The sequence below is a fragment of the Heterodontus francisci genome, chromosome 18, assembly GCF_036365525.1.
Source record: "Heterodontus francisci isolate sHetFra1 chromosome 18, sHetFra1.hap1, whole genome shotgun sequence".
Classification (NCBI taxonomy): Eukaryota; Metazoa; Chordata; class Chondrichthyes; order Heterodontiformes; family Heterodontidae; genus Heterodontus; species Heterodontus francisci.
This window is the reverse complement of record NC_090388.1, coordinates 10,227,761-10,255,427: the sequence shown is the minus strand read 5'-3', so window position 1 is coordinate 10,255,427 and position 27,667 is coordinate 10,227,761. Positions and strand designations below refer to the sequence as shown.

The following is a 27,667-nucleotide window of genomic DNA, read 5'->3' as shown; positions in this document are numbered from 1 at the left end:
GGCAATGGGGTGGGGAGAGAACTGGGGGCAATAAGCGGGGAAAGCACAGATAGGAATTTGAGGGAAAGGAATACGCACTTGGATTTTTAAAGGGCTGGGCGCCTGCGCAGTGCCGCCACGGTCCACCTGCCGATCCGGGCACTTCAGTAGCAACCAATCAGAGGCTGAGCCCACGGAAAGGAGGCGGGGCCCGGCTCTGACACGTGAGGAGATTGACGGTCACATGGCTCCGGCTCGACCAATCGCGGAGTTCGCTGGCTGTAGGGGGCGGAGCTGGCACGCGGCTTTCCACGAGCTCAATCGGTGACAGTTGAATGCGGCGGCGGTGGATTTCTGGTCGTTTAACGGTCTTCATCGGCGAGCGGGCAGGTTTCCGCCGGGTTTGCTTTGTGTCGGGGCCATGGGCGGCCACTCGATCCACTGGTTTCGGAAGGGACTCCGTCTCCACGACAACCCGGCGCTGCTGGAGGCGGTGTTGGGTTCGGACACCATCCGCTGCGTCTATATCGTCGATCCTTGGTTCGCCGGCTCCTCCAGTGTGGGCATCAACAGGTGGAGGTAAGGGGCGAACGCGGTTGTCATGGCAATGGTGCCACCGACGCGGTGACGTTTGGTGGTGGCGTCGCGTTGCCATGGAGACTGTCCCACTTCCTACTCCTGCAGCGTGGGGCTGACCCCTGATCTAAAGCCCGATCAACCATGATCTTATCAAATGGTGGAGTAGGCTCGAGGGGCCGAATGGCCCTACTCCTAATTCCTTTGTTCTTATGTCCCTCCAAATCCAGAATTGAACACAATACTCTCGTTTTATAAAGGATCCTCATAACTTCCTTGCTTTTGTGCTCTATCTCTGTTTATAAAGCCCCTTCTTTTATTTTCTCAACCTGCCTTGTCACCTTCAAAGATTCGATTACATGCATCCCCAGGTCTCTCTCTTTTCCTGCATCCTTTTAAAATTGCACCATTTAGTTTATATTGTCTCTCCTCATTTTTCTTACCAAAATGCAGAACTTTGCACTTCTTGGTGTCAAACTGCATACACACATACGAATTAGGAACAGGAGTAGGCCTTTGGCAGCTTGAGCCTGTTCTGCCATTTGATAAGATCATGGCTGAACTGAATGTGGACTCAACTCCACTTTCCTGTCTGCCCCCATAACACTTGACTCTCTTGTCTTTCGAGAATCTATCTAACTCAGCCTTGAATATATTCAAGACCCAGCCTTTACTGCTCTCTGAGGAAGTGAATTCCACAGACTAGCAACCCTCTGAGAGAAAAAAATTCACCTCAACTCCATATTAAATGGGAGACCCCTTGTTTTTAAACTCTGTCCCCTAGTTCTGGTCTCACCCATAAGTGGACATCCAGCATCCACCCTGTCAAGTCCCCTCAGGATCTTATATGTTTTGTTCTTCTGAACCCCAACGGGTATAGGCCCAACCTGTTCAACCTTTCTTCGTTTTTCATCCCAGGAATCAGTCGAGTGAACCTTCTCTCAACTGTTTCTAATGCAAAACTGTACACAGTACTCAAGATGCAGTCTAACTTAGCCTGTAAAGCTATAGCAAAACTTCCCTACTTTTATATTCTATTACCCTTACAATAAATGACAATATTCCTTATCATTCGTTGTACCTGCATAGTAACTTTTTGTGATTCATGTACTACGACACCCAGATCCCTCATTACCTCAGAGTTCTGCAATCTCTCTTCATTCAAATAATATACTGCTTTTCTATTCTTCCTGCCAAAGTGGACAAGTTCACATTTCCCCACATTCATCTGCCAAATTTTTGTCCACTCACTTAACCTATGCCTTCTGAAACCAATGGATCGAGTGACCGCCCATGTAGAGTCTTTATGTCCTCTTGACAACTTACCTTCCTACCCATCTTTGTGTCACCTGCATATTTAGCAACCATACCTTTGGTCCCTTCATCCAAGTCATTTATATAAATTGTAAAATATTGAGGACCCAGCACTAATCCCTGTGGCACACCACGTGTTACATCTTGCCAACCAGAAAATGACCCATTTATGCTTACTGTATATTTCCTGTTACCTAGCCAATCTTCTATCCATGCCAATATGTTACCCCCTACACCATGAACTTTTATTTTCCACAATAACCTTTGATGTGGCACCTTTTCAAATGCCTTCTCGAAATTTAAGTACAGTACATCCACTGGTTCCCTTTTATCCACAGCATGTTATTTCTTCAAAAAACTGCAATAAATTGGTTAAACATGATTTCCCTTTCACAAAACCATATTGACTCTGCCTGATTACCTTGAATTTTCTAAGTACCCTGCTACAATGTCTTTAATAACAGCTTCTAACATTTTCCCTATGGCAGATGTTAAGCTAACTGGCCTGTAGTTTCCTGTTTTCTGTCTCCCTCCCTTTTTGAATAAAGGAGTTACATTCGCTATTAACCAATTTAATGGAATCTTCCCAGAATCTAGGGAATTTTGGAAAATTAAGACCACGCATCAACTATCTCACTGGCCACTTCTTTTAAGACCCTAGGATGAAGTGCTCAGGACCCAGGGACTTGTCAGCCCACAGCTCCAACAATTTGCTCAGTATCGTGGTCTGGTGATTGACCTCATGGTTGATGTGAGCTTCCAGGAATTTAATGAATGTTCCCAGTTACTAGTTTCTATCACTGTCATTTTACTTAATACCTTCTCACTGTGATGTGGCTGGGATTAGGAGGCTTGTGGAGTTTGGGACAATATGCTACTAGGTATGTTGCAGTTCATTGATGGGCCAAAATCATGGAACACAGAACAAATCTTATTGGATTTGACCTTTATCCCATGCGTTATAGAATTGGTCACTTGGCTAGTGATCTAAATCACACATACTGCTTTGTACTTTAGCAGTCACTGTATTGTATTCCATGTCCATTTGGATGTTTACTAAAGCACATTTCAAAAACTGTTTCGTATTCCATCCGAGATTTTTGTGTCCTGTAGGAACAGCAGTCAAGATCTAGCTGGGGTTAGAAACCAATTGTGAATGAATCCGTTATTTATAATCCGCGTAGGGCTGGAGGGAGGACTAATTTCAAATATTGTGCAAAGATATTGGCTGGAATTTTACCAGGACGCCAAGGGTCCCACACCGGAACCAAATGTGGGTTCCGAATCCGTGCAGGTGACCGTGGTGGCCAATTAAGAGGCTGTGAGCTATCAAGCATCCATAAAGGAGGTCCCCTCCCCCATCACCTCCCCCCCCCCCCCCCCCCACCCAGGAAGCCGCTGGGAGGTTGTCTTGATGTACCTGGTGGTCTCCCCTCATGGCGGGGGGCCACTTTGACGCCGGTTAAATGCCAGCCGGGGGGGATAAAATGGCAGTTAATAGGCCAGTTAATTGGATTAATTGGCTGCTCACCTTCAGCCAGTGGGCAGCCAAGCTGCTGCTGTTCCCACCTTTTGAAATATCCGGTTGGGCTTCCCTCCCGAACCCTTCCCTTCTAGCCTGTCTCCATAGGGCTGGTAAAATCCCAGCCATTATGTTAGTTTCAAACATTACCGATGTGTACTGCTAGTTGCTAAGCTATTAATGGGATGTATTAAAGAACATTGTTGTTTTTTTTTTCCTTTCTATCCTCCAGGTTCCTGTTACAGTGTCTTGAAGATCTTGATGCCAATTTGCGAAAATTAAACTCCCGCTTATTTGTTGTACGTGGGCAACCAGCTGATGTCTTTCCCAGATTGTTCAAGGTGTGTACATTACATTTTTTTATTTTCTAGTGTCAAAGGATTGAAATATTGCTCTATCTTGTAAAATATACAGCATATAAAACGCATGCAGTTTAGTATCTCTGACTCAGGTATAATGATTGCACAATATCTTGCATTAGCTGATGCTCTTTATGGAACCAGGCACTGAAAAATAGCAGTAATGCTTCAGGCAACTTAAACTGACCAAAAACAATTCCAAATTGCGCAAATAACTTCAACCAGCCGTCTCTGATTGATCACCTTCAAGCCCAAAGGGAAGCTGGTCCGCTTCAATTGCTTAAGGTGCAGATCTTGGTATGTGCTTTCCAAGAAACAAAAACTAAACAATTGCAGGAGAAATCTGAAGCCTCACTTCCATAGGACAACATTCAATATTGAAAAATATATTTTAAAGTTAATTAGTTTTAATTCAAAAATTGGGTTGTAGTTCATTAATGCCACCTAGTGCAAAGAAGACTTTGTAATAGATTTAATCTTACACTTACTGTGAGTAAGGAATTTACATTTCTTGCAAATATATTGGTGTATTTATGGATCATATAAATGTATTCTGTATTACTGCAACAGTGTTTAGTTTTAATTATCTATAGTATATATATTTGCACTGTATTTCTGAAAAGTCTTTTGCAAAGTTTATTACATTGTTGGATTAGAATGATCTTGGAAGCTGGATATTGTTTTGCAGTAAACACAAGCAGACCACCCAATCATATAGTGTTCAGCTTTCAGAGAGTTGTAACCTGCTCTAAAGTTATGGTATGAGGGGCTTTTTCCCACTGCTTCTCATGTTGATCTTTTATTAATGATATCTGGTTTTGCTAAACAGCACATTTAGAAATTGGCATGATTGTTTACTGTTACACTAATTTGAGTAATGTTTTAAAAATATTCCCCAGGCACAGGTTAGCTTTTATATTTGGTGTTTGTCTTAATGTATTTACATTAATTTTAATGTATTATATTCCTTTCTTTCCATTTTCTATATGCCTGTGCTAATAACTGATAACCTGGGAGGTTGGATGAATGGAATGAATTGTTCAGCAGCCTCCGCAAGTGTTTCGCCATGATCAATTACTAGGAGGTGTGCAACAGCCTGGGAGAATTGTTGCTCCCTTTTTCCCCAACTCCTGTGAATTTCTTCATTTCTACCTCTGCCTCTCTTCTGAAGAAAGATCCCATGTGGGGATACATGGTTGCAACCCGTGACCTGTCCTTTGGCGTCTTTTATTATTTCAAGGCTCTAAATTCCCAGACCTCTTATGATTTGGAAAAAAAATTATATAAAAATATGTCAAGCTAACAGTTTTTGGTTATTCTTTAAATCTACTCTAGGAATGGAATATCTCCCGTCTTACCTTTGAATATGACTCTGAACCCTTTAGCAAGGAGCGAGATGCAGCTATCAAGAAGCTGGCCATCGAGGCTGGGGTAGAAGTGATTGTGCGGATTTCACACACTTTGTATGATTTGGACATGTAAGTTTTTGAAGTGTCTGCAAGTTTACAAATAAAGTTGATGTCAACTGCTTTTGTGTAAGGAACTTCTTGAAAAAAGAAAACCTGTTCCGAGTCAGTTCTAGAAGACCTGTTGAATACGAGAGTGCACTTAATGTCCTCAGTACCTTGCTCTATGGCAGCAAGGCCTGGACAACGTATGTCAGCCAAGAGCGACGTCTCAATTCATTCTATCTTCGCTGCCTCCGGAGAATACTTGGCATCAGGTGGCAGGACCGTATCTCCAACACAGAAGTCCTCGAGGCGGCCAACATCCCCAGCTTATACACACTACTGAGTCAGCGGCGCTTGAGATGGCTTGGCCATGTGAGCCGCATGGAAGATGGCAGGATCCCCAAAGACACATTGTACAGCGAGCTCGTCACTGGTATCAGACCCACCTGCTGTCCATGTCTCTGCTTTAAAGACGTCTGCAAACGTAACATGAAATCCTGTGACGTTGATCACAAGTCGTGGGAGTCAGTTGCCAGCGTCCGCCAGAGCTGGTGGGCAGCCGTAAAGGTGGGGCCAAAGTGTGGCAAGTCGAAGAGACTTAGTAGTTGGCAGGAAAAAAGACAGGTGCCAACTGTGTAACAGCCCCGACAAACACATTTTTCTGCAGCACCTGTGGAAGAGCCTGTCACTCTAGAATTGGCCTTTATAGCCACTCCAGGCGCTGCTTCACAAACCACTGACCACCTCCAGGCGCTTATCCATTGTCTCTCGAGATAAGGAGGCCAAAGAAGAAGACTTAATTTACAACTATAATAAATTACTTATTTTGTTATATGACTGAACACTTAAAGATGACAATAGAATGTTTGACTATAAATGTTCAGTACTTAAAGTACTTAGAATATTTGGAAACTGTTTTGAAGAATTTCATTACATTCTTGCTCCGATTTGCTATTCTTGCAACTCCTGTCTGGACACTCCAATACACAGTTCACATGACACAATGAGCTTCGATTATGTAACCAGTTCAACACATCAGGTGTTAATCATGTGTCCTTGCAGTCTTTGTCCTAGCATTAAATAGTAATTAATTTTTACTGGGCTTGTCTATTTGTGTATGAATCATTTTGTTAATTTTTTTTTAAAGAGTAATGTAGTGTGCCTTTGGCACTTGATTTCTGACATTGGATACTGCTGGAGGATTTAATTTGTTCACTTGCAGTTTCTAGTAACAGAAACAGGGCAATGTAATACAGTAAATATTTGTCTTTGACTTAGTTACCTTTAATAACTGGAAACTAGTTTGAATGTTTCCCTTTCACTTCAGAAAGCAACAGGTATGTTCCCGAACTGTTACTAATAACACTATCTTCAGTATTTAGGAGATGTTACAAAGAGCACAGGTTGATTTCTCTAGTGCTGAAAGTATTATGCTTTTTAAACTTCATAATGTTTTTAGTAGCAGAAGTTGATCTGAATTGCATTTTTGATTAAAACCTGATTATAATTTCTGTGTTTCTGTGCTTGACATGAATTAATGGTACAGCTCAAAGGTCAATACAATTTAGTCAATCTAGATCTATTATGACCTTGACTGGTTTCTTTTAACAGGATCATCGAGTGCAATGGTGGACAGCCACCTCTAACATACAAGCATTTCCAGACGCTTATAAGCCGAATGAAGCCGATAGAAATGCCTGTGGAAACAATCACCAGTGAGGCCATGGGAAAATGTACAACACCGGTCCTTGATGACCATGATGACAAATATGGAGTCCCATCACTGGAGGAACTGGGTATGAACTAAAAAATATTTCAGAACTGACTTCTGGCAACTCACATGGCCTGAAGATTTTGAGATAAATTATAATCGTGTTTGGAGCAGAATTTCTTTTTTTTATTTAAAATTTAGTTGAGGCAGCTATTAAGGGAAAATTGGATAAATGGTTTTAAGCCATGGAGGATACAGGGCTATGAGGAACAGGTGGGGGATTGGTTTTGGATTGGCATTTGTGTAGGTATGGTGGGGTGAATGGTCTCTTGTGCTGTATCCCTCTGTAGTGTGTTACATTTCTATTTTTCCCCCCCAACCCTGTCACCAACAATTTTCTTCATGCTTTGGTTTTGCCAAGTCATTGACCTCCTGTAGCCACGCAAGTAACCTGCTCACAGATCCCGTGTATCTGATAGTTAGGAAACATGTTCTAGTGACACTGCAACACCGATTCATGCTTGCCCATAATACTGACCGGGGGAAGGGAAGCACGATGCAGTACAGAATGGAGCGTGTACCGCATTGCTTCATGTATGTGTTCATATAGCCATGCTTTTTCACCCTCCCCTCCTGATGCCGTGCACCATTCTTTTACAGGATAAGCAGACAGACTTTCCAGCCCCCTTGCCCATTCAACAAGTACTGCTTGAGTAACCGCATATATTTTAGGTTCTGATTTTCTCTCTCGTGTTGATGAGTTTACATTTTGTGCTGTAACAAAATATCCTGCTTAAATCTGAAACATTTAACAACAATTTACATTTATATAACATTTTTAGTGTAATAAAATGTCCCAAGGTACTTCACAGGAGTATTATCAAACATAAATTGGCACCCGATTCAGATTAATTTGTACCTGATACTTGTTTTGCATAAGTTATATTTCACGTCTGGAATCTGCATATTGTGTTCCAGGAACCTACAAAGTTTGATCAGTGGACCAAGCTGAAGTTGCAAAAACCCATCTGGTTTACTAATGTCCTTTAGGGAAGGAAATCTGCTGTGCTTACCCAGTCTGCCCTGTATATGACTCCAGACCTACAGCAATGTGGTTGACTCTTAACTGCCCTCTGAAATGGCCAAGCAAGCCACCATAGAAAAGGCGATTAAGAATAAAACTGGACAGAACACCTGGCTTCAACCTAGGCACCAGATTTGACAAAGGCAGACCCAACCCAGTCAACTGTACGAAGTCCTCTTCAGTAACATTTGGGGACTTGTGCCAAAATTGGGAGAGCTGTCCCACAGACTAGTCAAGCAGCAGCCTGACATAGGCTTAATTCTGTGAGTATGACGTACAGCCAATATCCCACCCCTGGGTATGTCCTGTCCCACTGCAGGACAGACCCACTAGGGGTGGCAGCAAAGTGGTATACAGTCGGGAGGGAGTGTCCCTGTGAGTCCTCAACATTGTCTCCAGACCACATGAAGTCTTATGGTATTAGGATAAACCTGGGCAAGGAAACCTCCTGCTGATTACCACCTACTGCACTCACTCAACTAATGAATCAGTACTCCTCCATATTGAACACTTGGAAGAGGTGCTGAGGGTAGCAAGGGCACAGAATATGCTCTGGGTGGGGGACTTCAATGTCCATCACCAAGAGTGGCTTGGTAGCACAACTACTGACTGGACATATCTGCCAAACTGGGCCTGTGGCAGGTGGTGAGAGAACCAACAAGAGGGAAAAACCTACCTGAATTTGTCCTCACCAGTCTAACTGTTGCAGATGCATTTGTCCATGACAGTATTGGTAGGGGTGAGCATCATACAGTCCTTGTGGAAACGAAGTCCCGTCTTCACGCTGAGGACATGTTCCATTGTGTTGTGGCACTACCACTGTTCTAAATGGGATAGATTCAGAAAAGATCTAGAAACTCAAAACTGGGCATCCATGAGACGCTGTGGACCTCAGCAGCAGAATTGATGCTTAATCTCTACCTATCGAAGGCCAAATGCCAACTCTTTGACAATTCCGCCTACTTCCTCCTGGACCATGACCCCATCACTGAACATCAAGCCATCGTTTTGAAGACTGTCACTGACATCTCTTCCCACCATGGCCTCCAACCTCATAGTCCCCCAACCCTGAACAGCCCACTTCTGCATCCTTTCAAAGATTCAGAAACAGGAATGCCCTGGTAGACACATGAGTCGGGGTTTTGTCCTGGGGACAGGTTCTTGACCCCTGGCGAGAGCCCCACATCACCTGTCTGGGGAAGGCCCACCAAATTAAAGCCTGGCTACCTGACCCAAACCTGACCAAACCCAGTTACATGTGTCGGGTTCGGGTCGGGTCTGTATTCTGTGTCCAGCATTCGGGCTTTGGTCGGGTCAGGTTGACTGTGGCCGTATTTTCTTTTGTATTGTTTCCTTTTTGATTTACGTTTTGACGCATTTTATTCTGTACTTATCACATGTTTGATATTTTCAGGTCAGGTCAGGCATGAAAAAAAAAAATTGAAGGACTCTGGCCCAGGTCGGGTTCGAGTTGGCTGTGGTCGGGTCAGGCCCTGGTAGTGTTTTAATTCTATACCCGAACCAAGGCTTTCCACCAAATCAAGTGCCAATTAGGCACTTAAGTGGACAGTTGTGGGCCTTCCCAGGGATCAAAGACTCCGGTGACGGACGTCCCACCCGTTGAGACCTGTTGGTCAATCAGAGGCCAGGAGCTGTTTAACTGAACAGTGCAGCTGAGGAGCCGGTGACTGCTGCTGGTACTGGACTGACCTGAGGTCCTGGAACCAGACCACAGGTAAATCACAGCGGGAAGGGTTACTTGGGATGTCGGTTGCGGGGGAGGGGTGTGTAGGGGGGTCGGCAGCAAGGGCAGGGGTGAGGCTGTAAACGGGCCCTGCCTTCCTGATGCTGGGTCCCTTGTCCAGGCAGGACCTGCAATCAGGAAGGCAGGACCCCCCACACCGACCCCCGTAGCCAGCAAGCAACCCAAATGGGTTTGCTTGGCATGTGTGCCCCCATGCGGTGACAGGTTTGCCTGCCGCTGGGCTCATTCTGCGGGTGGCAGGATGAGGCCCTTAATTGGGCATTAATTGCCCACTTAAGGCCTCAACTGGCGATGGGGCGGAAAGGTCCTTCACAGGCCTTCCTGCCCTAGACTTAATTTAGGTGGAGGTGTGAAGTTGGCGGGGTCCCCCACCACCACCATCCTGCCCGATTGTACGCTCTCCCCGCCTCCAAACCCAACGAAGGAGAGAGTATAAAATTCCCCCCATTGTTTCAGCCTGTTAATGCCACACTGAGCTGATTTTTTTCTATTTCAACTCTTTTTTTTTTTCTCCCCTTGTCCCGTCTCTTCCCACCTACATCCATGACTCTTCTGTTGCGTTCCGTCACTAACAGTTTCCAGTTTCCTGGCCCTAACTATCTTCTTTTCACTGTGAGTGTTCAATCTCTGTATGCCTCCATCCCCCACCAGGATGGTCTGAGGGCTCTTTACTTCTTCCTTGAAGCGAGACCCAATCAGTCCCCATCCACCACCACCACCCTCCTCCGCTTGGCTGAACTTGTTCTCGCTTTGAACAACTTCACCTTTAACTCACTCCCTCGAAATAAAAGGTGTTGCTGTAGGTACCCTATGAGTTCTAGCTATGCCTGCCTTTTTGTGGGATATATGGAACATCCTTTATTCAAGTGCTACACAGGTCCCGTCCCTCACTTCTTTCTCCAGAACATTGATGACTATATTGGTGCCGTTTCCTGCTCCCACACTGAACTGGAAAATTTCTTCAACTTTGCTTCAAATTTCCATCCTTCTCTCACCCTTCTCATGGTCCATCTCTGACTCTTCCCTTCCCTTCCTTGACTTTTCTGTCTCTATTTCTGGGGATAGGTTGTCAACGAATATTCACTGATTTCCACAGCTACTTTGACTTCACTTTCTCACACGCAGCTTTCTGTAAGGACTCTATTCCGGTCTTCCAAATTCTCCATCTCCATTGCATCTGTTCTGACGATGCAGCCTTCCATACCAGTGATTCTGATATGTCTTGCATTTTCCTCAACCGAGGATTACCCCGCACAGTGGTTGACAGGGCTCTCGACCATGTCTGTTCCATTTCCTGCACTTCTGCTCTGACCTCTTCTCCCTCCCAGAACCAAAATAGGGTTCCCCTTGTCCTCACCTTCCACCCCACCAGCCTCAATATTCAACGGATCATCCCCCGCCATTTCTGCCACCTCCAGCGTGATGCCACCACCAATCACATATTCCCCTCCCTTTCAGCATTCCAAAGGGATCATTCCCTCTGCGATACTCTGGTCCTCAATCGTCTCCACCATCCCCTCGTCTTCCATGGCACCTTTCCATGTGAGCACAGAAGATGCAAAGCCTGCTCTTTTATCTCCTCCTTTCTCACTGTTCAAGGCCCCAAACACTCCGTCCAGCTGAAACAGCAATTTACTTGTACTTTCAACTTGGGTTACTGTATTCGCTGCTCACGATACGGTTCCCTCTACATTGGGGAGATGAAATTCAGATTGGGTGACCTCTTTGCGGAACACCTCCGTTCAGTCTGTAAGCATGACTCCATTTCATTTTAATTCTCCACCTTGCTCCCACTCTGACCTCTCTGTCCTTGCCCTCCTGCTGCGTTCCAATGAAGCTCAGCATAAATGAGGAACAGCATCTCATCATTTGATGGGGTACTTTGCAGCTTTCTGCACTGAACATTGAATTCAACATTTTCAGATCGTAACCTCTGCCCCTATTTTCTTTCTTTCCTTCTTTCCTGGTTTTTGTTTTTTATTTTGTTTTCGGACTGCAACAGTTCATGACATTGCCATTCACACCTCCTCTAGACACATCTTTTGTTTCTTTTACTTGTTCCACTGCCACCCCCTTTTGCCTTGTACCAATAAACCTTCTGTCATTTAATCTCTCCTGCTGTCCACCCTGTCACAGACCTTCCCTTTTGTTCCTTTCCCCACCCTTCCCCCTTTCATAGGTTTTAAGCAAGTACAAATTCAATTACATCTCTAACTTTTCACAGTTCTGATGAAAGGTCATTGACCTGAAACATTTATTCCATTTTTCTCTCCACAGAGACTGCCAGACCTGCTGAGTATTTCCAGCATTTTCTGTTTTTGTTTCAGATTTCTAGCATGGACAGTATTTTGCTCTTGTGGAGGAGCAGAATTATATTCCATTACAATATGTAACCGAAGAAGGGTCACTGACCCGAAACGTTAACCCTGCTTCTCTTTCCACAGTTGCTGCTAGACCTGCTGCGTGGTTCCAGCATTTCTTGTTTTTATTTCAGATTTCCAGCATCCGCAGTATTTTGCTTTTATTACAATATGTAACCTCATGGCCTGGCATATCCCTCATTCTATCATTATCATCAAGCCAAGGGACCCTGGTTCAATGAGGAATCTAGGAGAGAATGCCAGGAGTAGCACCAGGCATACCTAAAAATGAGTATCCAACCTGGTGGAGCAAAACAGCACTACAAGCATGCTAAACAGCAGAAGCAGCATGCAATTGACAGAGCTAAGCTATACCACAACCAACAGATCAGATCATAGCTCTGCATTCCTGCCACATCCTGTTGTGAATGGTGGTGGACAATTAAAGAACTAATGGGAGGAGAAGGCTCCACGAACATCTCCATTCTCAACGATGGTGCAGCCCAGCACGTCCATGCAAAAGACACAGCATTTTCAACCATCTTCAGCCAGTAATGCTGAGTGGATGGTACATCTTGGCCTCCTCCTGAGGTCGCCACCAATACAGATGCCAGTCTTCAGCCAATATGATTCACTCAACATGATGTCAAGAAATGGCTGATCACACTGGATGTAGAAAAGCCTACAGGCCCTGACTACATCCCAGCTGTAGTGCTGAATATTTGTGCTTCAGAACTAACTGCGCACATAGCCAAGCTGTTCCAATACCGCTACAGTAATATAAAAGCAAAATACTGCAGATGCTGTAAATTTGAAATAAAAACAGAAAATGCTGGAAATACTCAGCAGGTCAGCCAGCATCTGTGGAGAGAAAAGCAGAATTAACACTTCAGGTCTGTGACCTTTCATCAGTCAATTACCGCCCCATCAGTCTACACTCAACCATCAGCAAAGTGATAGATGGTGTTGTTGACAGTGCTATCAAGCAGCACTTACTTAGCAATAACTTACTCGCTGAGGCTCAGTTTGGGTTTCGCCAGGACCACTCTGCTCCAGACCTCATGACAGCCTTGGTCCAAACATGGACAAAAGAGCTGAATGCCAGTGGTGAGGTGAGAGTGACAGCCCTCGACATCAAGGTAGCATTTGACTGAGTGAGGTATCAAGGAGCACTAGTAAAATTTGATGTCAGTGGGAATCAGGGGGAAAACTGTCCTCTGGCTAGAGTCATACCTAGCACAAAGGACAATGGCTGTGGTTGTTGGAGACCAACCATCTCGGCCCTCGGACATAACTACTGAAGTTCCTCAGAGCAGTGTCCTTGGGCCAGCATCTTCAGCTGCTTCATCAATGCCCTTCCCTCCATCATAAGAAGTGGGGATGTTCTATTTTTAACACCTTAGATAATGAAGCAGTCTGCTGGCATGCAGCAAGGCCTGGACAATATTCAGGCTTGTGCTGATAAGTGACAGGTAACATTTGCGCTACACAAGTGCCTGGCAATGACCATCTCCAACCAGAGGGGATCTAATCATCTCCCCTTGACATTCAATGGCATTATCATCTCTGAATCCCTCACCATCAACATCCTGGAGCTTACCATTGACCAGAAACTTAATTGGATCAGCCACATAAATACTGTGGCTACAAGAGCAGGTCAGAGGCTGGAAATTCTGCAGTGAGTAACTGACGACCTGACTCCCCAAAGCCTGTCCAGCATCTACAAGGCACAAGTCTGGAGTGTGATGGAATACTCTCCACTTGCCTGGATAAGTGGAGCTCCAACAATACTCAAGAAGCTTGACACCCTCCATGACAAAGCAGCCGGCTTGATTGGCACCCCATCTACCACCTTCAACATTCACTGCCTCCACCACTAGCACATAATGGCAGCAATATGTAGCATCTACAAGATGCACTGCAGCAATTCATCAAGCCTCCTTTGACTGCACCTTCCAAACCCGTGACCTCTGCCACCGAGTAGGACAAGGGCAGCAGATGCATGGGAACGCCATCACCTGCAAGTTCCCCTCCAAGTCACACACTATCCTGACTTGAAACTATATTGCCGTTCCTTCATTGTTGCTATGTCAAAATCCTGGAACTCCCTCCCTAAGAGCACTCTGGGTGTACTTACACCACATGGACTGCAGTTATTCAAGAAGGCAGCTCACCACCACCTTCTCAAGGGCAGTTAGGAATGGGCAATAAATTTTGGGTTTGCCAGTGATGCCCACATCCCATGAACGAATTAAAAAAAAAAGGGAAACTGTACCCAGTCACAATGGATAGTTAAGCCCTTTGGTAGCAGAATATTGGTACTCAATATTGGACTGTTTTTCATTTCTGTTTTAGTTTTTGTTTAAATTTCTCAGGAGTTTAACAAAAAAAAGGGAGGTTATTAGGTTATGTCATGAAGAAGCAGGCTCAACCCTTGTTATATTTGATCTTGTTTTGATATATCACTCAACGGTATTCTAGACAGATGATAAGGAAACAAACCAAACTGACTTTTGTGTGATCTCCACATGCAGTTAGAGTGTTTTCTTTTTACTGTAGTGTTTTCCCCTCTACTGCTTACACTGCTTCTTCACAACATAACCTAATAACCTCCCTTTTAAGCAGCTTTAACTTAGCAGAATTAAATCATTATTCAGTCTGACTAATCTTTTTTGATCAAGATGAGAATTACAGGGGATCATGGATACATCTGTAGCTGCCCAATTCATTCTGAAGAAGTGAGTAAGTTGAGAATAGGCAAGGAGTGGTTATTCACTATCTCCAGCAGTGTATTTCTGGGGTCACCAGGTCAATGATTAGTGCCATTTAAGATACCCATACACTACCATAAACCTTATCTTTGCACACTATCCACACTCTATATAATAAGTTAGCAAAATACATGTTAAGAAATTTGTCCATGGAATTTGTCAATTCTGTTTTATATTGGTATTCACTTAACGTTGACTAAGAAAAGTTCTTTATCTCTCTAAGTCTTTACTCATTGTTGCATCTGTTATTGTCAGACTTAATTTGAGTACCAACTAGACATGTATTACCAAATCATGTGAGGAAGTTAATCTTATAGGATTGGATTTACTTGGGCATTTCTTTTGTTCCATGAGCTAGTTCCCTCCAATCTTGCATTAGTGATCATTGAATTAGCCTAGCCAGTGAATGTTAACAGACTGCAACTGCAGGAATATCTAAGCTGAGTCTGACCAAGTCCCTAGCACACCCCTCCCCTCCAGTAATGGTCACTAGTTAGTGAGCAAAAGCTATGACCATGTTTTTCTTTCAATCATTATTAATCCGGAGCTGATGAGATGAATTGTGACTCTAATCCCACCAAGTCTAAGATCAGCAAAGACTGGAGATCAAAGTTAGGACTGTGTGACATTGGGGGACCTCTAGAAATCCTTCTTCACTTATTTGTATCTAAAGCAGTTTATTTTTAACCATGCTTTTCTATTCTTAGGCTTTGATACAGAAGGCCTCCCTTCAGCTGTGTGGCCAGGTGGTGAAACAGAGGCTCTTACAAGATTAGAAAGACATTTGGAGAGGAAAGTAAGAAACAACCCTCTTGTAAAAGGAAAAAAAGTCAATGAAAGTTATGGGTGAAATTTAGAATCTCAGTGGTTGTGTACATTTGACTGAATGATGTATGAGTAATAAAAGATCAAGTTGGGTGCTTGAATCGATAACACCATGTATTTCCTTTTGTGTGCTCTGCTTATACTCTGTGTATAAGATGGTTGTGTCATAAGTGCTCAGGTGGATCTGCAGTGGATCATGAGATTTGTAAGTCTGTCTTCTGCTTTCTGTTTGTTAACTTACTGGCACATTATTGCTGCTGCTGCACATCAATAAAAGACATTTTCAGCACTGAATACTGGCCCACTCTTCAGAAGGGGTGGCCACTGTAGGTGGTCTCCCAGACAAATGCTGCCATAGTACAAGAAAGTGATTAACTCCTTGGGATGCGGATGGAGCTTGAATATATTTTTCCTGTATTCCAACGAGATGAGTTAAGGGCACTTTGCATTTCTCCAGGAAAAAGCCTAATCAGTAAAAGTATTTAGCACAGCTTTCCAACTTTTTTTTTTCTTCCTTTTACAGGCCTGGGTGGCAAACTTTGAAAAGCCACGAATGAACTCCACTTCACTTCTAGCAAGCCCTGCTGGGCTGAGCCCATATCTGCGATTTGGTTGTTTGTCATGTCGCCGATTTTACTTTAAGCTCACCGGCTTGTATAAAAAGGTACAGCTTGAAAGGATGCACTTGGACTGTCTGTCAAATGCACAAAGTAATTCCTACAGTTTTTCCAACCTAAAGTCAAATGGGAGGCGTATAAAGCCACTTGTGTTGTCAATTGTATGCACTGCAACTGTGATGAATTTCCATATTTAGTCACTTTCCTCCACACAGCCAGACTGATTGGTCTTCTGAAGAAACTCCTTGGTGGCTGATACCCCCAGTGATGTTTCTGGTGTCAGTACATGCTGAAATCAGCCAGAGCTGCCCTACATTATACCCTGAAATATAAAAGCCTTGTATACATTATATTTATTTTTAGCACAGAGGAAACCTTTTTTTATTCTTTCATGGGATGTGGGTGTCACTAGCAAGGCCAGCATTTGTTGCCCATCTCTAATTGCCCTTGAGAAGGTGGTGGTGAGCCACCTTCTCGAACCTGGTGCTTGAACCTTGAACTAGTTTATCTGATGCGGTACTCCCACAATGGTGTTAGGAAGGGAGTTCTGGGATTTTGATCCAGTGACCATGAAGAAATGGCAATATAGTTCCAAGTCAAGATGGTGTGTGGCTTGGAAGGAAACTTGCAGGTGGTGGTGTTCCCATGCATCTGCTGCCCTTGTTCTTCCAGGTATTAGAGGCTGTGGGTTTAGAAGGTGCTGTCCAAACAGTTTTGGTGAGTTGCTGCAGTGCATCTTGTAAATGGTACACACTGCTGCCACTGTACATCAGTGGTGGAGGGATTGAATGTTTAGGTTGGTGGATGGGATGCTGATTAAGCGGGCTGCTTGTCCTACGTGGTGTTGAGATTCATGAGTGTTGTTGGAGCTGCACTCATCCAGGCTTGTGCCATGTAGATGGTGGACAAGCTTTGGGGATTCAGGAGGTGAGTTATTACAAAGAACAAAGAAAATTACAGCACAGGAACAGGCCCTTCGGCCCTCCAAGCCTACGCCGATCCAAATCCTCTATCTAAACCTGTCGCCTATTTTCTAAGGGTCTGTATCTCTTTACTTCCTGCCCATTCATGTATCTGTCTAGATACATCTTAAAAGACGCTATCGTGCCCGCATCTACCACCTCCGCTGGTAATGCGTTCCATGCACCCACCACCCTCTGCGTAAAGAACTTTCCACGCATATCCCCCCTAAACTTTTCCCCTTTCACTTTGAACTCGTGTCCCCTTGTAATTGAATCCCCCACTCTGGGGGAAAAAGCTTCTTGCTATCCACCCTGTCTATACCTCTCATGATTTTGTACACCTCAATCAGGTCCCCCCTCAACCTCCGTCTTTCTAATGAAAATAATCCTAATCTACTCAACCTCTCTTCATAGCTAGCGCCCTCCATACCAGGCAACATCCTGGTGAACCTCCTCTGCACCCTCTCCAAAGCATCCACATCCTTTTGGTAATGTGGTGACCAGAACCGCACGCAGTATTCCAAATGTGGCCGAACCAAAGTCCTATACGACTGTAACATGACCTGCCAACTCTTGTACTTAATACCCCGTCCGATGAAGGAAAGCATGCCGTATGCCTTCTTGACCACTCTATTGACCTGCGTTGCCACCTTCAGGGAACAATGGACCTGAACAAATCTCTCTCTACATCAATTTTCCCCAGGACTTTTCCATTTACTGTATAGTTCACTCTTGAACTGCAGAATCCCCAGCCTCTGGCTGCTCTTGTAGCCACGGTATTTATATGGCTGGTCCAGTTCAGTTTTTAGTCAGTGGTAACCCCTAGGATGTTGGTGGTGAGGGATTCAGTGATGGTAACTCTGTTGAATGTCAAGGGGAGATAGTTAGATTCTCTCTTGTTGGAGATGGTCATAGCCTGGCACTTGTGCAACACAGATGTTACTTGCCGCTAACCAGCTCAAGCCTGAATATTGTCCAGGTCTTGCTGCATATGGACACAGACTGCTTCTGCATCTGAGGAGTTGCAATACTGTATGCCTTCTGTGTAGAGAAGTAGGCAGTGTGTGCAGATGCACCATAATCAAAGACGACCAGTTTGTTTATCTCAATGACGTGTTGAGCAGCCACATAGAGTAAGTTTGGTTTGCAGAACATCATTGCCTGGACTTGGGTATGGGTGATAATATCTTTGCTGGATTTGTCCTGACGGCTGGTTTATCTGTCTGCCTATACCCTCTTGCATTAGTTGATTAGTCTATAACGGTGTCTAGAGTCCTGAATGAAGAAAGCAAAATTACCTACCTCGTGTGGTTACCTTCATGGATTAAGGTGCATTCTTTGTATACTTGACTCATCTAAGGCCTTGCAGTACTATTATGTTTTCTTACTCTTCCTGCCATAAAGTCAAAATAAATTGCTGCTTCAGTGTATGTGCAGGACTTTAATATTGCATGGGAGAAGGGATATTACTTGGCTTGATGTTACCTGACATTGGCAAGTACCAATATCAGAAGTGCCAGTGGAATGAGGCCAACCAGAACACTGCTGCTGGTTCACTTCCAGCAGAGATGTGTTATTGAAGATCATTATTCACAGATGTTCTGTATATTAAAGGACATGGACAAGATTTCCTCTTTGGTTGCTGGTAGTTTTCTCATCATTTGGCATCAAGTGTAATGTTTACATCTCCATATACTGTGCATTGGGGCTGTGCAGTAAACGTTTGAGCCTGATTATTTTTTGTGGGGTGGAGTACAGATTTATTATTGGCAAACACACAGCTGAAAAGAGGTCAGGATAAACGATCCTTAAAAGATTCAAGAGACTTTTTGAGAATTATAGTAAGTTTTTAAAAAGTGGGAATAAGATGAGTCTCCATTGATCTTCATCCTGCTATTGGTATGCTAGCACACAAGGAGAAATGGAGCTGGTCAGGGTACTGGTTTGCATCATCACTACAGTAACTCTACCACCAGTACTGGAAAAGGAAAATTGAATTTCATTTTTTTTCACAGATGGCAACTATAATTAGCTTAACACAGGTGTACAGTGCCTATAGTGAAACCATCAATACTCATTACCTGTCAGTCAGCAATGTGCATATGTTGAGAACTTCCCTCTCCTTTCTCAACAGGTGAAGAAAACCAGCTCCCCTCCTTTGTCTCTCTATGGGCAGCTGTTGTGGCGTGAATTCTTCTATGCCGCGGCTACTAACAACCCCAGGTTCGATAAAATGGAGGGAAATCCTATTTGTGTTCAGGTTCCATGGGACCGGAATCCTGAGGCTTTGGCTAAGTGGGCAGAAGGGAGGACGGGCTTTCCTTGGATTGATGCTATAATGACACAGCTGCGTCAAGAAGGATGGATCCATCACTTAGCCCGCCATGCAGTGGCTTGCTTTTTGACGAGAGGCGATCTCTGGATTAGCTGGGAAGAAGGAATGAAGGTGACTGAATTATAGTGTAATGTAAAGTTGGATTTTCTATTCTGTCATGTTCTTTTATTATATCTGATGATTCTGCTTATAGTTTTGGGCATGTACTGTTACCTGTAAGTTATCTGCCAAAATGCTTTACCTGAAGCAACTTGTAATTTACAATACAAACTACTCTTCTGGTAGTTTCACGTTTCATTTTGTTTAATCTAATTTTCTCTGCTGAAAGCTGTGTAATTCCTGTTGCTATTTGGTTTCCTGGCTATTGGTGACCCAGTGCTTTGCCCATGTGTAGTGATTCTTTAAATGTAAGCCTGGCTAGTGAATGTTGGCAGGCTGTTTGACCATGTGGGGCATCACAACCCAGCCAGTCCTGTTTACATATCACAACCCCATCTGCAGAACTTCCAGCAGGTCTCTGGGTATGGAAGCGAGTTCAAATATTGGCTGATTTCTTCCTCTTTCAACACTCCCCCACCCTCCCCAAATTGGCTCACAGTACAGATCAACAAGTTGTGCAAAATATTGAACTGAGAAATCAATTAAGGTAGTATCTCACTGAAACTATGAAGAAGCATTCACTTTGATGGTTTATAATTTTGAAAACTAGGTTTTCTAAATACAGGTGTTTTCAAAAGTTTCACAAAAGTTAGAGTAGAATTTACAAATTCGATATCCTGATGCAGAGCTCAAAATTTTAATGGGCAGTAAGATCCTATGGCCAAATTAACCACTGTGCATTCTAGCACGTGAAACTTTGTACCAGAAGTGCACATTTGTAAACTCTACCTTTGGATTTCATGGTTTTTCATTCATATTCATAAAAAATCTCTCGTCAAAACATTGTGCTACTCCAGATTTAACTGTTCTTTGAAAGAACACCTTGTCACATGTGTTGTTTTTGTAGGTATTTGAAGAGTTGTTACTAGACGCTGACTGGAGTGTAAATGCTGGAAGTTGGATGTGGCTGTCCTGCAGCTCCTTCTTCCAACAGTTTTTTCATTGCTATTGTCCTGTGGGTTTTGGACGTAGAACTGACCCTAATGGAGATTATATCAGGTACTTAATGCATTATCTTTTGTAAGGTAGAAGAATATTTGAAGGGTGTCATCCTGTGGCTGATTGTATTACATCCCAGTTTACACTGAAACTTGGCTTATGGATGTCCCTTACCAAAGCTTCCCTGGCTGGCTATATTTTCCACAATCTCCTCGTCCAAACTCCCACAGTTAGTCACGCTTAGATCTCTTACCCCATCTCCTCTCGCAGTTCCACCTCCTTTGAGAGTGTCTCCTATAAAATCCCAATTATCACCCATTTGTCTCTAAGATTAGCCCTCTTATCCTCTACTGAGCGACTCCTCATCCTCAGTCATTCTAATTTCTATCTTCGCTTCTCTTCTTTGTCCTCAGAATTCACAGCCTTTCTGTACTCCTTATACCTCTAATCTCTGCTATCTGTATTCACGGCCAACCCCTTGATCTTGCTATCTCCTGTGGCACCTCTACTCTCGTGGTCTCAATCATTGACAAAGCCTTCTCCAACCTGCAACTCCTCACCACCCATCTGTGGCTTTCTCCACTGGTAGTTATAATTGTGACTGTAGTTGTAGCTGATTTGTCAATGAACAAATGTTCAATATCTCTCTCCTCTACCACATATGGGCAAAAGTTATATTCTCTACGGTTACACTTTTTGTACCCAGAATAGAGCCTACCTGAGATAAAGCTATTCAGCTTGCAGTTAACATTTTCTTAATTAGCTCAAACTACAGGGAAGTTTAACTTAGAATGCATGTATATATGCCCATATTTTGCTGAATTACAATAATTTTTAAAACAATATTTGAATCATTGTACTGTATGTACATTTGTATGGGTGTTGACATTCTCCTGAGTGCATGTGTTTGTGTTTTTAGGCGATATTTGCCAGTCCTCCAAGGTTTTCCTGCCAAACATATCTATGATCCCTGGAATGCTCCAGAGAGTGTACAGAAAGCTGCAAAATGCATCATTGGTGTTCATTACCCAAAACCCATGGTGCATCATGCTGAAGCAAGTCGCCTGAATATTGAACGAATGAAGCAGATCTACCAGCAGTTTTTCCGTTACAGAGGCCTGGGTGAGATGAAAAATAGCTTTATGTAGTGTGTATTTTTCTTTCCTTTAAAGGCATTAAGCAGCAATATAACTAACAGCACTTCTTTATCATTCCTCATGCACAGAAATATGTTGATGAGCCATACAGAACAAGGACTGGAAAGAAGTGATGGGGGGGTGCATTGGGGGGAAGAAATCATTGTAAAAGAGGCAACAGTACATTTGAAGAGATGGGTTCTTTGCTGCAATCAGTTTGGTCCAGTGGTCAACCTGTTTACCAGACAACCATTAGTTCCCTTGTTTCTACTTAAGCACCTTGAACACATTAACTTGGAGGCTCTTGTATCTTCTGGCATTGAAGAGTGTCTGCCTGATCTTATGTCAAACTTCTCTCCACTGTCAGACAAGATAATTCACCGAGAGTAGGCAGCTTCCAACCGACAACTTGGGGACAATTATCAGGCTCAGGCCTACACCCATCTGTAGTGGACACCATACTGGCTTCATTTATATCATCCACAGACAATTGTTATGGTCAAGGTGAGGAGGGGGTCACAGCCGCCCCTCTTACCCTTCCTCTTATTTGACCACAACAGGGTTTATTCCTTTTAAACAGTGGTTGTGCTTACCACCTCAGTGAGTGGTTCTTTTATGATCACATTAAAGGTAAAAGGTAAAACAGTTGGACAGGTTTTCTTGAGTTTAAACAATTTATTATACTAAATGAGCTAAACCCAATCTAAAATAATATGTTGCACATTCACGCACATATTCACACGAGGATCATACACACATGAATAGATTACAAAGTGAAAAGTTGGTTTTTTGGTTGGATTAAAGTCCAGAGTAAATAAAAGTTAAACACACAGTCCGAGGTTGGATGATTCAGTGGTCCCGGCTGGAGTTGTATTCTTGAAGTCTTTGGCTGGTAGGAGTGACCACCGCACAGTCCTTGTGGAGACATAGTCCCGTCTTCACATAGAGAATACCCTCCATCGTGTTGTGTGGCACTACCACTGTGCTAAATGGGATAGATTTAAACAGATCTAGCAATGCAAACCTGGGCCTCCATGAGGCACAGTGGGCCATCGGCAGCAGCAGAATTGTATTCAGCTACCATCTGTAACCTCATGGCCCGGCATATCCCCCACTCTACCATTACCATCAAGCCGAGGGATCAACCCTGGTTCAATGAAGAGTGCAGGAGGGCATACCTCATAGGAGGTGTCAACCTGGTGAGACTGCAATCCAGGGCTACATGTATGCCAAACAGCATAAGCAGCATGCGATAGACAGAGCTAAGCAATCCCACAACCAACGGATCAGATCCAAGCTGTGCAGTCCTGCCACATCCAATCGTGAATGGTGGTGGACAATTAAACAACTGACAGGAAGAGGTGGCTCCACAAATATCCCCATCCTCAATGATGAGGGCGGCAATGCAAAAGATAAGGCTGAAGCATTTGCAGCCATCTTCAGCCAGAAGTGCCAAGTAAATAATCCATCTCGGTCTCTTCCTGAAGTCCCCAGCATTTTTTATTTTTATTTAGAGATACAGCACTGAAACAGGCCCTTCGGCCCATCAAGTCTGTGCCGGCAAGAACCACCCATTTATACTAACCCTACAGTAATCCCATATTCCCTACCACCTACCTACACTATGGGCAATTTACAATGGCCAATTTACCTATCACCTGCAAGTCCTTTGGCGGTGGGAGGAAACCGGAGCACCCGGCGAAAACCCACGCGGTCACAGGGAGAACTTGCAAACTCCACACAGGCAGTACCCAGAATCGAACCCGGGTGCCTGGAGCTGTGAGGCTGCGGTGCTAACCACTGCGCCACTGTGCCGCATCTCAGATGCCAATCTTCAGCCAATTCGATTCACTCCATGTGATATCAAGAAACGACTGAAGGCACTGGATACTGCAAAGGCTATGGGCCCTGACAACATTCCGGCAATAGTACTGAAGATGTGCTCCAGAACTAGCCGCACCCCCAGCCAAGATGTTCCAGTACAGCTACAACACTGGCATCTACCCGACAATGTGAAAAATTGCCCAGGTATGTCGTGTACACAAAAAGCAGGACAAATCCAAGCCAAGAGGTTACATCGAATATAGAGCACAGAAACAGCCTATTGTTTATGCTGCACACAGGGAATGTGTTACAGTGAATAAATGCAGGCCTGTACTTTAAGTGGAATGCAAGTTGCAGAAAATATTTCCTCTCCTCTTGGTTCATGTTTCAAAATATGTAGCAATTAGATAAATGGACAACCTTTATTTATAAAAGTTTATCTTGTTTCTAGGTCTTCTTGCTTCAGTTCCTTCTAACCCTAACGCAAGTGGCGGACATATGGGGTATTCACTGGGGGAGAGCACACGTGAATGCAGTCGTATAACAGGTTAGATAGCCCAGCTCACGGATGATTGGAGTTCTGTTTCCGGGGATGGAGGGTGGCAAGCTGACTCCAATTCTACAAATGCTGTCTGGTTCTCTTGGTGCCCTTCATTGTATAAACATGTATAATGATGTATTCTGTTATACTGAAGAGCAAATACAATACTTGGATTTTTAGTTCCCTTCCAATTAAATGTCACCAATTTCCTTTTTTTGGATAAACTTAAATTAGTTTATAATCATTTACAAATTGCTTAAGAATAAATATGGCATAACAGGGGCATTATAAAACAAAATAGGACACCGAGTCACATTAGGGCAAATGACCAAAAACTTGGTCAAAGTGGTAGTTTTAAGGTGTGTTTTAAAGGAGGAAAGCGAAGTAGAGATATTTAGGGAGGGATCTCCACATCTTAGGGCCTTGGCAGCTGAAGGCACAGCCATCAATGGTGGAGTGATTAAAATTGGGCTGCTCAAGAGGCTGGAATTAGAGGAGCCCAGATACCTTGGAGGATTGTAGGGCTGGAGAAGGTTACTGAGATAGGTAGGGAAAAGGCCATGGAAGGATTTGAAACAAGGATGAGAATTTTAAAATCGAGGCATTGTTTAACTAGGAGCCATTGTAGATCAGCGAGCACAGGGGTGATAGGTGAATTGCATTTGGTGCAAGTTAGGACACAGGCAACAGAGTTTTGGATGACCTCATGTTTACTGAAGATAAAATGTGGGAGGCCATCCAGGACTGTGCTGGAATAGTCAAATCTGGAGGTAACAAAGGCATGGGTAACAGTTTCAGTAGCAAAAGAGCTGAGGTGGGGTGTTGATGGGCGATATTACGGAGGTGGAAATATGAGAAGAGCAAAGTGGTAGGATTTTTAAATATTTCATTAGTGATGCTGGGAGCCTAGTGAATCCTGTTAGAAACACGAGAAGAAATGCTGCCATTGAATGGTGTGGGTTTGTCCAATCCACAAACACCAACCTCCTCCTTTCTGACAGCCCAAGAAAGATTTCAATTCAATTTGTCACCTGTATTATAATTGTGTTTATTTTCATTTCTAGGCTGACACCATATGTTAATGTTAAGGTTAAAAGCTGGTAGAACTTTTCATCATACCCCAATTTCCATTATACACCAGGAATTCTGTCCTTTGTGGCAGATAATGCACAGTCCACTGTAATTAATGAATGGTATGCAAGTTCATAGCTGACTGAAATATATTTGTTCTACCTTCTCGTCTCTCCTTTTAAAATGTTGTCACTACCACTCCACCAGCCCCGTTCCAAAGGTGTCTCTGATATCTTCCCTCCTTTCTTTTCTCAGACTCTGTGGAATAACAATTCATTTTTGGTGATTTTAATCTCCATCTCAGTTTCCTTTGTTCTCTCTTCTTTGAATTCATCACCCTCTTGTCCCCCCCTAAACCCTTCCCTCGAGGTAAATTCTCCTGCACTTAATATCTGCACCCTCTCGCCATCTCTTGTGGTCTGTCTACTCCTCTGGCCCCAGTCACTGATAATGCCACCATCGAATACTTCCTTGTATCCCTCTCCACCCACAGTCCCTGAAAAAAAATTCTCCCCAATTTGCTTTGAAACTCCCATGAGGCGGGCAGCCAATTAGGCTCATTAAGAGCCTTGTTAAGGGCAGTTAAAAGAGCCAGTTGGCCTCCAGTTTCCTAGCGCAATGGGGGGCAGTTTAACGGCCTGGAGGTGGACACCCTGCGGCAGGCTGGGGGCCTAGTGCTCCAGGCAGGCCTACAGGTCCTCCCTGCTGAACTGGGCAGGAGTGCAGCCAAAGGCCACCCAGTAAAGGGAATTCCACCCCACTACACACACAGTTATGTCCTGGCTGCTGAATCGTTTTTTGATTTAAATCTTTAAAAAGTTGGTGAGAGGGTGTCTGTGTTGATGTGCTCTCTCAGTTGCTTAGCTTTTACTGCAGTCTACTGCTCCTCTCAAGCTGGAAGGCCTCTGATTGGCCTTCCAGCTTTGAGAATATGCCTACCGCCCTTAATTGGACAGGGAGCCTATCTCCATGCCAATTAAAAGGGCGCGCCGGTCAAAATCCCAAAGCTTGACTATTTCCCCTCGGGGGCTTGTTTGGGATCGGGAAACAGATCGGCTCCTGTTTCCCAACCCCGAAGTGAAAATTCAGCCCGTGACGTCACATCCATACTGTATTTCTTGCCCAAAAACTTAAATCTGTATCCCCTAGTCCTTGCATCATCATCTAAGGTACGCATACACTTTCAAATTAAATTAATGTGTTCCTGTTGATAAAGCTGGCCTTCACAGCACTATCTAATGTAGCCAGCTGTATATAATATAATTCCCTATGTGTGTGCACCTGATCGCTCTGCTGCTGTATCACAGGTGGGAATGGACAAGGGAACAGTATCTGTGTATTTTATTACAAAAACGTACAAACAAAGTACTAAAGGGATATTTTGTACATTTAAAATATGCTTTATCTTGGCTGAAGTTACTGTGGATTCTGTATTTCAAGCAGGAGCTGCTTGGGTAGCAGCCTAAGCTCTGGAAAACAGCCCAGCCCTGGGGAAGAAATACCAGGAATAAGGTCTAAAGTTCAGAGGCAGAGCAGTGACTAGGTAAGGATGTACAGATGGACACACAGTCCTTTCTGATACTTGGCTACAGGAGAGAGGCCTTTTGGCCCAACCAGTCCATGCTGGTGTTTACCCTCCATGCCAGCCCATGACCCTAATCAAATTTGCCCAGGCTGTTCCACTGTCCCTTCATTCATCTACCCAATGCAGTGAGAGTGTTGACTTAGGTGTAGGGGATCAAGTAAAACTCTGCCTCCTGCCCATTTGGTGCAGAGCCAAGGGAGAGCAGTGAAATGGGATGTATGTTTTGATGTGCACTTATCGAAATTGAGTGCAACTGATACATTTTTAAAAATCTAAATATAGAATGGTGAAAGGAATTCATGTTTGAGTTTAATATTTTAGCAAATATTTTCAGATATCTTACAGAACAAAGCCAACTGTTGGCCCAGGCACAATGCTAAATTTCTTGTTTATTTTTCTTTCAGTGCACTTGGAAACAAGAAGAAAATAAAAGGATACATTTGGAAGAATTACAATCGGGAAATTTGATAGCACAGATTGAGCAACCTGGACTTTTTTTAATTTTTGCTTCTAAGATTGACCTGAAATGTGGAGAATGAAAGATTGTGAAATGCATTCTGTAACTGTTTGCACAAGTTCAGCAAAGATGATATGCTGCAGTGGTGAAGCAAAAGGTCATATTAAATACTCCTGTAAATAATTAATTTGAATTTCATAAGTTAAATCCTGTAAATTATTGACAGCATGTTTAGTCATAGACATCTATTTTTATAATATTTCATCCACATACAATATTTAAATGTCTTAGCAATCAATTCTGTAAATAAAAAAGGCAGATGCT

The 27,667-nt window shown here is 43.6% G+C and overlaps 1 protein-coding gene across 1 annotated transcript; it reads left to right on the top strand.

Moving 5' to 3' along the window:
* The first annotated feature begins 267 nt into the window (after positions 1–267).
* cry1b (cryptochrome circadian regulator 1b) lies at positions 268–27,667 on the top strand. Its single transcript, XM_068050219.1, has 11 exons — positions 268–558; positions 3,624–3,732; positions 5,086–5,228; positions 6,813–6,997; positions 15,600–15,688; positions 16,241–16,381; positions 19,431–19,742; positions 20,638–20,789; positions 21,649–21,851; positions 24,141–24,236; positions 27,291–27,667. Exons 1-11 carry the CDS (start codon positions 401–403, stop codon positions 27,314–27,316), a joined length of 1,614 nt encoding a protein of 537 aa, XP_067906320.1. The 5' UTR covers positions 268–400; the 3' UTR covers positions 27,317–27,667.